Genomic DNA, 17,569 nt, shown 5'->3' with positions numbered 1-17,569 from the left:
GTTCAAGATAAAGCAACTTTCATAGAAAGACCAATAGAATATTATTGTCATCAGTAGCTACTTCCATCAAATCACCACAGATGCTCCACAGCATTTCCTTTCTTTTGCTTTACCTTGGATCACATGGAGAATTTATCAAAATTTTGATAGCATTTTCAATATTTCATTTTTAAAGAAGAATGAACAAAGAAGGAATGCTTTCCCATCAAAAATATAGTTTTCTCTCTAACACACAAATTTAAAAAAATGATGAAATTGAGCAAAGATAAAAAAATTACTCACTCTTCCAGAAAAGGAAACTATGATTACCATTTTAGTTTTAAGTATTTTTTCTCGTGGTCATTTGTAGAAAATTAGTGAGTAACTGTCGAGCATATTTTCATGATAAGCATACTTTTTCATCAATATTCGTAGCAGTTTGTTCATTCAGTTCATCCATTTACTTACTTTCACAGTCTCTCCTTTTACCACTTCAGAGGACACCAGGCATGACACCCTATGAGAGAAGGCGACAAAGGCACCAAAACAAGGTGCTGCTCTCTGCCATGATGAAAGTGGAGACATAAAACATTTATCCAATAGACGAGAGCTCATATTCACCAAAATTCCTAACTCTGACACTGGTATCTGAAAATATGAACATGTATTCAAATTTATATGTTTATACGTAAGTCAAAGATTTACAAAAATACCGACAAAATACCTACTTTTTCACAAAGAACTATGAGTGCAGTAAACGTACCATTCAGGATGATGAGTATTTTATCATGATTTTACAATGAGAGGAGCCAAAATGATAGGCTTAATTAAAATGCTACAAAATGAGTTCACAAGATATATGTACATGGATTTAATTTTTTTACAAATTTAGAGCATATCATTACCTGGAGAAAAAGGTCTTTGTCAATCATTGTTAGCTGGTGGGCCAGTGTTGCAGAATTGAAATCCCATGCCGTAAGTTTAACATGAAGTCGGAGTAATTTCCTGGTTTTTCTCAAGTCAAATTTCCCCAAAGTATCAGTGTAGCCCGTAAGTTTGATGCCTTTTTCCTTTTGGAGTCTGGCTGAGTGGCGAATTTTATGAGTCAATCTTCTTTCACCTTAAAATTAAGAAGAATGATCTCATGGTTGGGTCAATGATGACATCAATATCCCCAGTAGCCTACCTACATTGGGCGGTGGCGTAGCCAGGAAATAGTATGCTAGTGGGGGGGTCCAAAAAACCAGGGGGAAAATTAAAAAAAAAAAACGGTACTAAGTAGAGGGTTTTAAACTAATTTTAACACTTTTCATAATCGAAAAAACTTCTCAGAGAAATTCATTTTTCAGAGAAATTTTTTTTAAATTCATGATTTTTCAATATTTGGTTTTCTTTTGTAATGCAAAGTAAGTGTGCTTTTATATTTCGCGCGGGTCCAGACCCCCCAGATATCCCCTTGCTATGCCACTGACATTGGACCAATTGCTGGACCAAGATGGTGACATTGCTTTCATTGGACCATAATGGCCTAATATTAGTTACCAGCCTTAGCACCACATTGCCTAGCCCACTAAACTCCATATAGGCCAATCCATCTGGTTATATTTTTTAACTCATGAAACTCAATATTGGGCTACCCCATTACGTTTATAATGGTTAATCATAGAGTTCAATAATATTTTATGCCTCAGAGCACACATTTTCATGATGACTTTCCCACTTACATATTCAAGGGCCACTTATTTGAGTCCAGACACATATCAATATTTCGATATGCCTATGTACATACTATAATAAGTTTCGTGAGTCTCAGAAAGGGCAGTGATCATCCTCCACCCCCCAACGAAAATTGTGGCCGGATAGTCTAGCATATTCATTGGCAAAGTATACCCAATATGGAGTGCCAATGAATAGCCAACATTGGGTGGCTACTTGACATTTTATTTCATTCCCTTAAAAACCTTTCGTGAGTTGAAAGTGAAAATATTCTCACCTGTGCTTCGTTCCTTTTTCTCAGTTGAACTCAAAAAACTATTGTGGGCTGTGCTATTACTCTGTTTGGTACTGAATGTGCTTTCTTTACTGCTTGATTTCAAATAATCTTGATCTAAGGAAGAGATTTGCTCATGAATACTTTCCAAAATAGATCGCTGCCTTATGTATATATCACGGGCAGGTCTTGGCCAAAAAGATAGGTCAGTTGTCCAGAAGAAAATTGGTACAGATGATAATGGTGCGGGTGGATATTTGCTTATTAGCTCTTCACAGCTTTCCAATATTTTATCATCGTTTTCGTCAAGCATTAGGGCTTCGTAAGATATTGTAGCTGTAAGGTGATTTCTTGGGCATGGGAGATCTATGCTAGTAGACGTACTGGGAGTGAGTTCAGTGGAGGATGCTACCAGCCTTGACTGTACTGAGTGCTTATCTCCTTTAGATAAATATTCCCAAAATGGTCCAATGGCACGATTAAACTGAGGGCAGGGCATGAGACCATAGCGGCGAAAATGACGGAGCTTAGTTTTACCAAAATCGCTGTTTCTTTTCTGCTCCCATATTTCCACTCCACCATCTATTTCCTTGGCAAGTTCCTCTGCTGAAGAGTAATGTCCACTTTCAACAGGCAACAATTCACTATGTCTTGGGTCCCATCTGCTGGTTTTCAGTGGATAGAGGTATAATCTAATGCCACAATTCTCTTTTACTCCTTCTCCAAAGCGATTTACCAAGCATGCCTTAGTTGAAACCTTCACTCCTTCTGCTGCTTCTGATAAAGGCTTTTCATCCATGGGATCTTCTCTCCTATAAATTTCAGGAGTTAATCATAGAGATTATATCTCAGAGAGGATGGCCAAGATCATTCTAAGGTTTGGTTACCTCATTTTGAAAGACATCCTATAAAATAGTATGTATAAAATGAAGGATAATCGTGTGAAGCACCGGATCCAGGATAGGAATAAGGGGAGGGCTAATTGTTGAGGGCCCAGGGTAGGGGCGCAGCTAAGAATCACCCGTAGGAGGGTTTAGGCGCAACTAGACGAGTTTTACGGCTTTCGGAGGGATATTTGAATAATTCTAACACTATTCTATAAGTAATACTAATCCAATCAAGTAAAACGGATTGAACTTAAAAATTTCTCTGACAATGAGCTCTGGGGGGGGTTTTATCCCCCAAATCCCCCCTCCCTCGCTGAGCCACTGGCCCAGGGATGGTAACCTACCAGCAATATTGGAGGTCCGAACAAAATTACCATTTTATCTTGTGTAAATTGGATACTCAATGAGGGGTTATAGCCCCCTAGCCCCTCTCTGGATCCGCCACTGATCATTTACGAGAGGACTTATTTCACCACTTTTTTCTCAAAGAAAATTGTAATAACCGTCAAATGCTGACAATCCGTATTGATGATGCAAATGGAAATATTTTTCCACAGTTTTCAGCAAGATTCTGAAAATTATCCACACGGAAAAAAACTACCGCAGTTACGCGTTCGCTGATCCACTCTCTCAATCGAAAATCCTCCATAAAATCTGCGGCATAGCTTTCAATATCAGTGACAACAAGCATAGTTTGAAAAAGTTGACTTCAACAATTTAATGTCCACACAAATTGAAAAATCCGAAGGAGTCACGGTATTTCGTGGTCTCGCGGCGCGGGACCGGGCCGCGACGCGCGAACTTGGGGTTTATTCTCGGCGTCGCAAACTTTGCAAATATTTTTCACGCGATAACCTGGAAATATATTTTTGGTTAACGTACTTACGAAATATCCCAGGGTCTTTTTCCCAAGTAAGGATTGCCTTGTCTACTTGATGTAAAAATTTTCCCTCAAAAAATGGTACACTATTTTTTGACGATATATTACTAAAATATCCTAAAACATGTCTGTAAATTGTGCGTAATATAGATTAAGTATTTTTTTCAAGTAGCAATGTTTTTTATTTCATGAAAATCTTTCTCTTATTCCTGTATCAGCTTAAATTTTAAGATTTTCGAAGAAAAATGAGAGCCAAAACTTTTTTTTGAAAATTTGTTCGTGTTTGAGTCTCAGCATTTATGTAAGGGGCGATACGTATGAGAAATCACTAGCAATTTCTTGATCACCAATCATTTGAGCGCATTTTTCCTAAGTTCTAGGAGGCTATTTCAAAAAAAGCTATTTTGGACTTTGGTCCGGCGATTTTCGATTTGGGACCACTACGGAATAGGATTCGAACTTTTAACAAAATACAGCAAAATGAGAAAAAGAAAAAGTTATAATGAAATATTCTTAGTAAATACGTATCCCCAGACGGCACAGAATCCTCCGTATACGAAAAGCGACGGAGCGGTAGTCAATGGATACTATCTGCATACGAATTAGATACGGAGGATTCTGTGCTGTCTGGGTCAATCATGATGAATATCGACATTGGAACGTCTAGATGCTAGTTTCATTGTTATTTTTCATTAATTGCAAGAGTTTATGTGGTGTCCCTTGAGATAACTTTGAAGATGGTAGGCAACCCGAAAAATATATGAGCCTTTTTCCATCGTATTCATGCAGTAAATAACCCGATGAAGGAACATTTTTCAGTTGCTATCGTGGAAGTCACGGAAAAAAACTATAAGAGAAAAACTAAAAGAATAAAAGAACTATAGATGTACCGATGTTGAAGAACACGCCTCCAATGGGCTATTATTATGTCTGATTTTTGCAAAAAAGGAGAGGATAAATTTATTCTTCCATTCTAATTTATTATTCCAATGCCAATATCAATCATGATTTGTGTCCGTTTACCAAAAAAAATATAAGTGTTCTGACGAGAAAAATGGATAATGCTGTTGTTTTAGACAAAAACACTGGTAGAAGATTCACAAGAAAACACCAATTTCTTATTAGTGAAGTTTGCCATCTTTTCCTGCAAGCGCAAACCGCTTCAAGATTAAAGTGGCGTAGTGAGGCATCCTATTATGTAGGAACTTGTATGACTCATAGCTTATGACAATAATCATCAATTAGCTTATGACAATAATCATCAATATTTATTATTTTACAGCTCAAAATGTCTGTACCTTTCTTCCATGCTGATTGGATTAATTTCCACTTCACTGTGAAGACTCCATTGAGGCTGGGAGTACGTACTTGAGTCATCATATGACTCTAGCTCATGCGCTTCTTCCAGAACGCGTTCCATCAAGTCTCTGCTTCCATATTCTTGAAATGGATGTTTTATCTCTCCAGAATAATCTCCTAACTCAGTAGGGAATAGAGTTCGATCATTCCACTTTTGCCTTGACATTTTGAGCACACCACAGTCCGCACGGTCTGCGGAAATCATAGGTGGTTGTAAAGATGTGAGGTTGCTATCTTTTCCGTATAAATTCCATATCTGTGAATTAATTTTCAACGCGGTAAATTAGTTTAAATGCTTGCATTTTCTGTGTGGAAAGAAATGTCAATCCTAGTGAGCAATTGATAAAAAGTAATAAAGGCATTCTCAGTCTGGCCTTTGCCAGGTTCAAGCATATTTTCCCCCCAACTCGTCATTGTCGGTGGATGGTTACCTAAGTCAACCGTAAAAAGAATAATATCAGAAATATTTTTTTCTAATTTTAAGAGTCATTAAACTCTTCTATCTTTCTGGAAACATTTACTTGAGGCCAATTCTCAACTCATATTAATTTCTCCCTTAAGGATTAATTTTTTTAAGGTGCGAGGGAGTTATTTTTTACCCGGTGGTAAGCATATTATCTCCCAGTTTCGTCATCGTGTATAGATGGTTGCATAAGTCAACAGTAAAAAAATATCGGAATTTTTTATTTATTTAATGTGCCACTAAACTCTTCTATCTTTTGTGGTAAAATTTACTTGAGGCCAATTATCAACTCATCTTAATTCATCTCCTTAGTATTAATTATTTTAACACGCTAGAGAGTTATTTTATTGCCCCAGCGGCAAGGCCACCCAGAAACTTGTGGAGGGAATATTTAATTTCACCACTCCTACCACAGCTTTAATATAGGTGAGAATGTTTCTGAGGGGTTTTTGGGACTTGCAATTGGTCCCCCTCGGGAGGGCTTTACCCCCTGGAGCAGTTACAATGAAGCAACAATGGCAATGCACCAGTACCAAGAGGGTTTGGGTAGGCTGAATACCTTGAGTACAGGGAATTGATATATATTTATTACAATTGAGTATAAGCGATTCAACGATTTAAGCCCATTAGCCCAGCTTTAGAGGTTTAAGAGATACAAAGCTCACAATAGACCGAACTATATAATGAATTATCTTATTTTTCCCACTTTTTGGAAATGATAAACGAACTTCAGGAATGACTTCCATTCAAATATTCAAAATTCCCTATTATGCAATCCCAATCATAAAAGCTACAATTTTTAATCTTAAAATTTTGACATATTAAGGTTCATGCAAGGTGCCAAAGACAGCAGAGGATCCGGAATCAAATCCAAGATGCCACTTAATATTCTATCCGAATAATAATATACCTTCGATATTATTTGCAGGTTTGAGGCAAATGGAATACTGCCTATACGTGTGTTATTTTTTATCAAAGGGGGAAAACTATATACATCCGGTTTTTCCGATACCAATATAAAACTTTTCTTTCAAAATAATGCTGCAGATAATTAATGAATGTGTCACTTAGTTTGTCGGAAATATTTTGACTCATTCCTCGAAATCGCTTACGATTTCTTTATAGACGTAACGTGTTCATAATAAGATCAATGTTTATAATTTTCGGAACTTATGTGTTCGCAAAAGTATCCTACACGTTCAAATATTGAACAGTATTAGAAAAAACACGCCCTTACCAAAGTGAGAAAATCCTTAAAAATTTTCATTCGGCGCCATTGCGTTTTTTTTAACGTTATACCCTCTTTATAAATAAAATAATTAGATAGCTGAGCCTTGCCTGCAGCATCGGCAAAATCAAAGTGAATTATTTGACTCGGCAATGTTAGCATAAAAATATTCGGATAGGAGAGACATTTATAATTTTAAAATGTGATTAGAGTAAAACTTGATTAAAGGGAATAAATTCTTAGGTTTTTCTGCTTTCCTAGGTGTCATTCAATAGGTTATGAGAGCGTACGTTTTTTCCTTGTCTCTAAGCCGAAGTAAATAGAATCAAGATCGCGATGAGCCGAATTAAACATGAAGAGAACCTGCTGGCGGGCGCGTCCCGCGTGGGAATGAACGCTATCGATTTTGACGACTGAGTTCTCGTAAGTTCTCCGTGGTTCGAGACGGCGCCAGATTATTCGGCGGATATCGCGAAGATTATGAATATACCTAAGGCCAATTCAAGAGACAATCCATCATCCAATATATAAAGCCGCACGAAAAGGTAACATTTAAGCCCAATTCAGAGGAAAATCGAGTAGCAAGCGTCAAGTACATTAGGAAAAGGCAGGCTGGAGGATTGATAAGATAAACGGAGCTGAAGTAAATATTATGTTCCGACTTATATCTTAACGAACGAAATATAATACTGAATTAGGAAGGAATCGTCAGATAGAACCTCGCAGAGACAGGTAGCGCGTGCATCGCTCGCCCCGAAACTTTTTTCTTAGAATATCAACGAAGTGGTGAATGGTTAAATTTTTTCAACCCCGGGAAAGTCACTTTCGTGCGGCCCTTGTCAATTTTTAACCCATTCTCTGAAGTACAGCCATCAATATTTGGCTCAGTTCCATCGTACATTCATAGCTAAAAGGGTTCAGGATGTACGCACAGTCATTTGTTTTACCCTTTACCAAAGATATTAAGCCAAGATTTCCAATCTAATAATATACATGTATCAATCAATATTTGACCAGCTGACTCTAAGTGATGAAAAACGCTACTCATACCAAAGTACTAGAAAAAAAGAAATAAAATCCTTATGCAGTGCTATAAATTACAATGCATTGTTTTTCTTCATTGCGGGGAAATAAAATTTAAGAAAATTTTAAATATATCAAAAAAGAAAATAAACATTATTTTTATACCAACATAAGGTACATGAGTGTCCTGCGAAGTTTTTCTTGAAAACAACCAACTGATTTTTTCTAGAAAAATATTTCTCAAGAAATACATGATAAAGATAAAACACTTTGATCGAGATATTTTATCGATCAACCGATCTGTATTTAAATTACCGAAGATAAAAACTATTATAAACGAAAATTGTTGCGGAAATACTTCTTAAAAATCTCTCCAATTTCATATAGGCATAATTTTAAACGAAGAAATAAAAATCCTGTTTAAGAATGAATTAACTTCCTTTAAATTGAGTTCAGCGCGTATAAAACTTTTGTTCAACTCTTGGCCAAAACAAAAATATTTTTTCTCTAAGAAAAGTCAAATTTCAGAGTGAAACACGGGTAATTACCTGCAAAAGTGCATGCATGCACTTCAAACCAAGATGAATGTGATATACTACAATTATCCTTCAAAAATATCAATAGCGAACATTTGTAATTTTCAATCTTTACGAAGTCAATCGGAATCCTGTCAATAGACTTCCATTTGGAAATCAACCCTATAATCCATCAATGAATACTGCACCACCTACAAAAATCAATATATAACTGTCATCAATCGAAGCATTATCAGTGATACTTATGAAATGTCTTGCTCAATGGGTTCAGAGGAATAGTTTTTGCATTCATGATCATGTCAAAACTCAGCCACATAATTATATATGGGCACACCACTACGAGAGACTATGCAGATTCAATGTAAGGCACAGCGATACTGGCGACTACTCTCAATCAAGTTCTTATGGAACTTCAAATGACGCAGCGGTTGGTAGATGCGAGGTTATACACGGACTGCTACCGCTGGGAAGAAATCGAACGACCTTACAAGGTCATTGAACCGCGGGGAAAAGCAAGCCGACGGGAAACAGATTGTTCCAGAGATCTGAGATACCTGCCAGTGCATTTCGTATAGAAACCTGAGGAAATGATTTTCTTGTCCTATAGGCGAAGGCTTAACTAATAACCAAAAGGACGTGGGTTTCGCCGCAATAGCTGTTTGAGCCATTTACTTCGGATCGATGTTGCATGCTTCAGGAAACAAGTCCTCACTAGATGGAGGCTTACAGTACGGGAAAAAAGGATGAAACAACTAAGTTAACTTGCGCATGTCTCTTTGAGACCTTCACTGTCTTACTTTTCACCAGTAATTTTACGTTCCTTGAGACTCGTCCATATCCATGTTCCCGAATGTTAAAAACATCAAAAAAAAAAAAATTAATTTATACTGAAAAAAATGTCATAGCCATAGAGGCTCAGCCTTCATAACTGATGAATACCCTTTTTGTTTAATTACCACGGATTATAATATTAGTGATGGTTTTCATCGGACGAGTAAATGCGGGTAATTGATATTTTCTCAGGCTTTTGAATGATGTAGATATTGTATTTTAAAATGTTGTATACGATTTGAAAAAATTGGACAGATAAAATATGCAAAATATCTATCATTTTAAAATGCATTCGCACATTACCATGGAGTAAATAAATCGATGTTTTATTGAAATATAACAAAAATGCCAAAGAAGGAGTTTTATCTTCACAAAATCAGCCGCAAAGTATGCATTCACGTTCATTCTACCGGGCCTCCTCGATGGATGAACCTATTCTAATCAACAAATAATTATCGTATAGTAGCGTTTATGTTAGCGTTTTAATTAAAAGAGATTTTTAACTTCCAGATCTGACCGGAAGCGGGTAGTTCGCGTCCTCTTTTTTTTTTAGATTATCCTTAATTGTATACTTCTTTCAGATCATAAGTGTAGTTTACGGTTGTAGATTTCTAGGATTCGAGCATATAGCATACTTTACTATGCGAAACCCCAAGCAAAAGAATCTCTACGTCCTGTTAGAGTTAGCGCACCTCTATTTCCTTCTAGCAATTTGCAGTCGTGTTTAAAAATAATTGCATAAAAATGCATGACTTATTTTTTACTTATTTTACGAACTGGGGCAGTTTTAAGCAGGTATGTATGAACAGAAAGGTGGAGAAAAATTGTGTTGTGAAATCGTAACTCCGGATAGCTGATGCCAGTAGGAATTAAAATTATCAATGATGTTCAGGTCGAAAACGAATAATTTTTAAACTACAGAAACTTTGAGCCAAGCGCTCCGATTGGCCGCGAGTTTACCCAGTTTCCGTAAGCATTCGAAGTAATGATTTGTCCTGTGCACCCGGCAACAGAGCAAAATCGCGACAAATCGGAGCGCTTGGCTCAAAGTTTCTGTAGTTTATCCAGGGTTATAATATCGTGAAACAATTTTTTTCTCCAACTTATATAGCCGTAATGTAGAACACCCTCTTACAATCAGGGATGGCAAGTGAAACGAAACGAAAATGTTTCGTTTCGACCCGGGACGAAACTTTACTCCCGGGAACGAAACTTAAATTAATCGAAACTCCACCGCTCATGGTTAAGTTTCGATCCGAGAAATTGAGTGGAGGGGGATAAGAGGGAATAGTTTCGACCCATTTACAACCCACGTTTGATATGCGTGCTATGCGAGGGGTTAAATCATCCAGCTTAAAAATCGAATTGCCTGTTAACATTCACCATTCTACTATTATTGGTAAAAATCATTTCATTCAACCACACTTGGAACTCATTGTGTGGGTCGAAATTAAATTATTTGAAGGTGAAAAACGTGGTTATGGTGAAGCATTATCTGTGTTTCGTTTCGTCCCAGAGTTTTAGTTAAGTTTCGACCCGAAGTAGTTTTGACTCTGATTTCGTTTCGACCCGGAGTTTAGCTCCCTGAGTTTAAATCCGTTTCGTTTCTACACTGCGCTTCCGGGAACGAAACTAATGAAATTTTACTGGTTTTGACTTTCGTTTCGTTTCACTTCCCATACGGCACAGAATCCTCCGTATCTAATTCGTATGCACATAGTATCCATTGAATATCGCCCCATCGCTTTTCGTCAATTGATACTATCTGCATACGAATTAGATACGGAGGATTCTGTGCCGTCTGGGTTGCCATCCCTGCTTACAACTGTCATGTACGTGGTAGTAATGTTGGTAGCTTCACGCAGGAATAAATTTTGAGTTGCCAAAAGCTAACACGTCAACTTTGATATTACGTGCGTAGGTATTGTACACTTTTAAGACTCAAAAGCAAAAAAAACATCTATCAAGTTACTTCTCTAAGTCACGAGAAGTTATTCCAAACCTGCTGCGTGAACATCAGGATGAAGCGGTCGTTACCTTTGACCCTAAATCGAAATTTCATTCATGAATCAGGAGGGTAGGAGTCGCGAGCAAAATATATTCATGGCGAAAGAAAAATGGATTTACGTTCCGCCATTCACTGGTGAGTTCAAATAAAAATTTCGCGAAAGTTGGCGCCCATTTGAAAAGCTTGCGGATTCAGCGGAGTTATTTCCAGGTGAGTGGGGTAATTCTACGCATAACCCAAGATAATTAGGAGTAAATGGCGAGTGAACTCCCTGGAGAGGAATGAGGATTACCATCACGCTCTTTTGTCGCGGTTTAAGGTTTAAATCATCGTCAAATTAGTTACTTAATCCGAATGTAGCTTTAATATCAAAAGGAGCAACTTGCGAGAGGCTTGTCGATAAGCTTCAGCACTGTGTTTTTTCTCCTCATTTACAGCTCTGATACAAGTAATCTGTCAAAGTGCGTACACATGATCAAAACTAGGGGGGGGGGGGGGGCAAGCCATGGTTATTCAAGTTGTAGGTAAGATTTAAGCTTGGAAAAGGTGAATGAAATCGAAATTTAAAAAAAACTGTAACAGCTCTTTATTAGTTTTTAAAATTATTTGCTTGAAAAAATATTATTTTCCTTAAAGACATTTGCGATTTTTGCTTCTAGGGGGGGGGGGGCTCCCCCCTCCTGCCCCTCGCTGGGTACGCCCATGAATCTGTCGGTAAATATATTACTTTTGGTATTTGCGTAATTTTTAATTTTTTTATACTGACCGAAAAAATTAAATGAGTTAATTCTTCATTCCGGAAAACATGAAGGTTCTCTCTCTTTCAATATTCTAAATGTCAACGCCATTACTTTCCGCAAAAGTCGCTCTATGCAACATTCACTGCCCTGCATTTAATAGAACGAGCAAGCTACTTAGACGAACTTGTTTGGATTTACGTGGGGAGAGACCGGTAGTAGAGGTCGCCAGCTCCATAATGGATCAGTGGAATTGAGGTCAGGGAGGAATAATGCAGAGAAACGGAGTGGGGGTTGAAAACAAGATTAGCATAGCACGTAGGAACCTGTGCTGAGCATCATGAATAGAAATTCGCACCTATATATTTTGCACAACCCACCAAACATCTCGCACGTATCTCAAATCTTGAACAAAACATGCATGTACTCGCGCTGTTTATAATTCATTGTAAAGTCAATATGTCAATCTGAATGTAGACTTAGCATCGATAGGAGATTCTTACGAGGGGCATAAATTTCAGGTGCGCACATGATAAATAAGGTCACAATAGAGAATGCAACAACCCAAACCAATCATCTAAAGACAGTTCTGGTCTCGATGATGGCAGGACCCGCCGTCTATTCCCGGGGTCGCGGGTTCGAGTCTCGCCTGAGCCATTGTACACTCAGGGCATAGATTTTCTGCGAATTCCCGGTTACTTCTTTCCTCAAAGAAGCCGCGGACTAAAAGCCATAGACAGACCTGAATCTTAAGGGTTATTAATACCACCAAGATCGTTCGGAAGAAAAACAATTTCCGGGAATAGAGTAGGTGAGGTGGCATGAATATGTTGGCTTAATCGCTAATGCAGGCGGTATGGGTTTAAGTCACGCGGGTAGAGGTAAATTTTCATGTGGGTACCCGTTCCTTCTTGTGTAGTACGAGGACTGAGGAGGGCTCAGAGTAAACGTCCTATTAGCGATTTAGATTGAAAGGGCAAAATCCGAGATCACGCGGTGGATTTGATGGGTCTGATAAGCTAACTACGGCGATATTTTGTTTGTTTCTATGCTGCTTATTTGGATGGGAAATTTTGTTTCCTTTGTATTTAATACACACGAAGAAGGAGAAGTATAAGGATTTTGAGAAAATATATTTACAAGTATTTTATTTGCTAACTTTTTCCATTCCCCATAATAACGCTAATGATGGGATTGCTGTTGGCCACTCTTTTTGGTACCGCCCAGCCACCTTGAGTTTTCTTGTGCGTGAAGAGATAATATTCTTTGGTGCAGGGTGGATACGTCAAGTTCAACGCTCTGTTCAAAACAAAATAAACAAAAACCGGTAAATATTCCTGACGTTAACGGCGCACAAACTGATACATTTGTTCATTTGCAACAATACCTCGCATTCTTTAAAGGCCTGGTTACACGGTACATTAGAATGTACAAGATTCTGTACATTTTTCTGAATGGTTTTCTGAACAGATTCTTGTACATTCTCATGGACATGATCCACGAGTAGGTGGTTACACGGTACATTTTTTCGGACATTTTTTCGTACATTTTGAAATGCGCAACAAATTATTTCAACTTCAAATATAAACCAATGGGGAACATGCAAACTTTTTTAAAAGTACTAGAACAATAAGATACTTACCTCAAATGTACTTGCCGAAAATTTCGCGGATGAATAATGTTTTACAGCTGAGATATGAGTCATTAAAAATAACCTTCATCGACTGTTTGAAAACACGTGACGGAGCGTGCGCACGTTACATCACGGCACGGTATCCACTGATGACAGGCCTAGGAAGTGGATAGAAAAACTGTCTATGTGGGGCCTCAAACGCATATTTGGCGAATATAATTGCTGTTTTAACATCAAACTTCGGATTGTGAATATTTTGGGTTGCCAAGGCGTTGTTGAAATAAATAAAGGCGATTGTTTGGGGAGCTTTGGAAAGATTTAATCCAAATAAGTTGATTGCAGATTGTGATCTACGTTACACACCTACATCATTTGCTTAATGCAGTAAGTGTATTGCAGCATGGACCTTCAATAGAAAAACGTGTGAAAACCATATAAATCGTGTATCCCATAAAACCATATAAAGTGCTCCGTCGTCTATTTACTCGCCGGAGAAGTTTTTTGCTTGTGTTCGAAAGGACAAAAATAAGAGGAATAAGTGGTCAATGATTCACAGAACGGAGTCAAATACATTATCTATATTGTCAAAGGGATATCCTCAACGTAAGTACACTCTTAAATCATGGTTACCGCAGGATTTTATCAAGTTACTTATTTCACTTTGTAAACAACTCTATAAATGTACCTATCATTCTACCCATTGCAGGATAAAATTAAAAGGAAAGTGGCTGTTTACGAGAATAAATACTGATTACGATTTAGCCACGGAGAAAAATAAGGAATCTAAGGGGCGGCCGGCCTCTCCTCGAAAGGAGCCCCTAACAAGGAATATTCACGAAGTGTCTTTCGCCGATATCGTTCAAATTTTGTTGGATAGTAGTGTTCCATAATACAAGCACATTTTAAAATTTTCTCGCGCCCTCCCTAGTAGCACAAGAAATGTTGAGCATATGCTCAGATTATGTCAGGGAAATATGTTTTGCACACAACATTAGCATATGCTGAAAATATGTTCAGCAGATGTTTACAACCACATGTTTTCAACATATGCTCGAAATATTTCCAGCATATGTTCAGACGATGTGTTGAGCATATTTTCATAGAAATATGCTGCACATGTGTTCAACAAAATATGTTGAGCATATATGCGTAGACATATGCTCCACATGTTTTCAACGAAATATGTTGAGCATATATACGTAGACATATGCTCCACATGTGTTCAACGAAATATGTTGATCATATTTTCAAGAAAATATCTATGCGTTCTGAGAAATATTTCGTCGACAAATCAGCGATCAGGATTCGAATACTGCATGCTAGTTTTATCATTAATGTAAAGGAATATATCTAGTTCTAGTTTATTCTAATTCAAGTATATCAATTCATAATTTTAACCAAGGCCCTGATTTTAACACTTTAAAAATAATTGAAGAGCGAGACGCATGCGTCGACGTTGTTGTGTGTGTTCATGTTGCTATGATTTCATTGCTCAAATCGCACGTTGTTTACGTTACTTTATACAAGAGGAGAGAGCCCAGTTACCTCGGAATCATCTAGAAGCATGAAATGTAAGTACATTGGTAGATAAATATATGAAATTACTATTTTACAATTAGTACTAACTGTTCTTGTGTGATATCGTAAAAGTTCTCAATCGCTGTTTATGAACGGATGAATGTATGATATTACTATTTTAGTTCTGACTGTTCTTGTGTGGTATGGTAAAAGTTCTCAATGGCTATTTATGAACTGAATTGTGGTCATAAATGCCGTATTATGTTATTCCTGCCCAATGTAAATACTTGGATCGAATATGATGCATGTAACCGAGTGAGTGCGAAAATGTTCGATCGAAATCAATCATAGCCACAATAAAATGTGAAGGAAGTAATAAATTCTTGGTCAAGGCTTAGAGCCTGTTCTAATTTCGTTTGTGAATCTATTCATAAACTCTTTTTTTGTTCATGCTAATATTGTAACAAGGCCATAAAATTATGATAACAGCACCATTTCATGAATGCTAAACTAATCGCTGGATGATGAATTAGCCCTCTAGAGCTCTTTCATGGTATCATTTTGAGGCATAATTAACTAATTTGTAACCAAGTATCATTAACGAACTTATTTTGTGAATAACTGTCGCAGCGAAGTGCTAACAGTAAATATGAGTAGTCTCGACTAGGAATCATGTTAACACAGTTGCACTCTGATATGAGGGAACGAAACAAAGAATTGGCATGGGTAACCCATGGGGATGGCTCAAAAGGAGTGCATGATACGTACTATCGTTAGTTTTTCCATCAGATTACTAAAAATTTACTTTAGCACTTAGGCGATTCACTCAGAAGTAAGGGGACAAAAATAATCGAGTTTATATGCAGTATCTACAGTATTCCTGTGGTTCGTGCCTCAAATACTAGCCAAATCTGGCATATATATTGCTTGGGTTTCACGGATTTCAAGACATACACCATATGCGCATTGGTATTTATAATTTCATGGACAATTAGAGACCAAAGTCACATAATGTGTATCTTAAGCGATTTTTTATGGAATATAAGGCTCCACATTATAGTGGAATTAAATTTAATGTCGTTGTCAATTGAACCGTTTGTTCTGTTAAACATGATACTCTCAGGTTCATCATAATTTTCTTGCTTTCCATATTTCATTACATATTTTAAGCAATGCAAAATCTGTTAATGAGAAATGTCTGTTTAGTCATGCAAAAAAATGACATTTTTATTTTTTGAAGAACTTCACCCTCTTGCATGGAAATGAATCGGTGTCTTAAAATGTTCATGACCTCACTAATCTATTAGTATTATCTTCATCTAGCTCTCAATAATTGTATTATGTTGATGGACTTACATGGAAATGTATTGTAGGATTATTGATATTTAAGACCAATGTATATACACTAGCTGACATGAATAACTTTTACATTACATATTGTGTGAACTTATGATGCAATACTTCCCTTACTGCTACTTCCTCTCCTTAGTCTGTCTCATGCAAATTTTAAATTTTGCAACTTAATGTTAATTTACCATTCATGAAAGATGTCAATATTCACCATTTTCAGGTTAAAGAAGTAATAATTTTTTGCTGTTTAGTGCTTGTTTAGTGGATAAATATTGATTTCTGTTTATTTTAATCTACAGATGCTCTCCACTCTTGTCTTATGTTTAGCAGTGCTGATAAATGTGCCTTTCTTGAGTTAACTGGGGAGTGGCTATGATGGTCGTGCTGCCTGAAGAAGACTGAGAGAAATCAAGGAAAAGAATAGGATTGAAATATTTGTTGATAATGTTAAATGCTTATGTTTTTTTATTAGAATAAATCTACTTCATTATCAAATTGCAGAACTATGTCATACTTGATTCTCCTATTATATCCTATGTAATCCATTATCTACCAATTGATTACATATTCCGTAGGAGCTCCATCAAAGGATAAAGTGGCAGTAGACTTTAATAATTACAAATAATTTGGGCTAAAGCATTATAGTGGCTCATGATACCACCTATGTATCAATATTCTTATTAATGTTACTAAAACATGCCTTAGCCCTTTTCCTTGTTCGTTCAATCTTTCGTACGTTGTAATCTAGCAGTGTGGAGTGTAATGCTTTCAGATGCACATGTGCAGTGGAGCTGGTGAGAGCTGTACGATGACGGGGCTAAAGAGGATGTTGAAGGGTTAGACAACATGATAATCAGTACCATCAATGCTTTATTCTGTCGAATGCTTATCATTTATAAATTTTAAATTAACATTGGCGATTTCAAATCCTTGACCAAATTTAGTTGTATTAATGATTAAACATTTTCAATTTAAAGTGATAATCTGATAACTTGAGTGAATGCAATGTGTAGGTCTGACATCATGCCCTAAGTCCACAGTGAAAGGCAGGAGCGGTAAAAAGGAGAGAATTTGTGCATCTATAGGTATTGCAAGGTTGTAAGGGAATACTTTTCATAAGGGGGATAAATGGATGCAACCTCACCCT

The 17,569-nt window shown here is 37.0% G+C and overlaps 1 protein-coding gene across 1 annotated transcript in view; it reads right to left on the bottom strand.

The window, feature by feature from the left end:
- The window catches only part of LOC124162451, a 45,464-nt gene that overhangs the window by 7,650 nt on the left and 20,245 nt on the right, over positions 1–17,569 (bottom strand). Inside the window, exons 4-7 of the mRNA XM_046538991.1 lie at positions 5,035–5,351; positions 1,973–2,781; positions 885–1,099; positions 448–627 (exon numbers count right to left, since the gene is read on the bottom strand). Coding sequence (XP_046394947.1) covers positions 448–627; positions 885–1,099; positions 1,973–2,781; positions 5,035–5,351 — 1,521 coding nt within the window. The remainder of the gene's footprint in view (positions 1–447; positions 628–884; positions 1,100–1,972; positions 2,782–5,034; positions 5,352–17,569) is intronic.

The sequence above is a fragment of the Ischnura elegans genome, chromosome 7, assembly GCF_921293095.1.
Source record: "Ischnura elegans chromosome 7, ioIscEleg1.1, whole genome shotgun sequence".
Lineage (NCBI taxonomy): Eukaryota > Metazoa > Arthropoda > Insecta > Odonata > Coenagrionidae > Ischnura > Ischnura elegans.
This window is presented reverse-complemented; position numbering and strand designations above follow the sequence as displayed.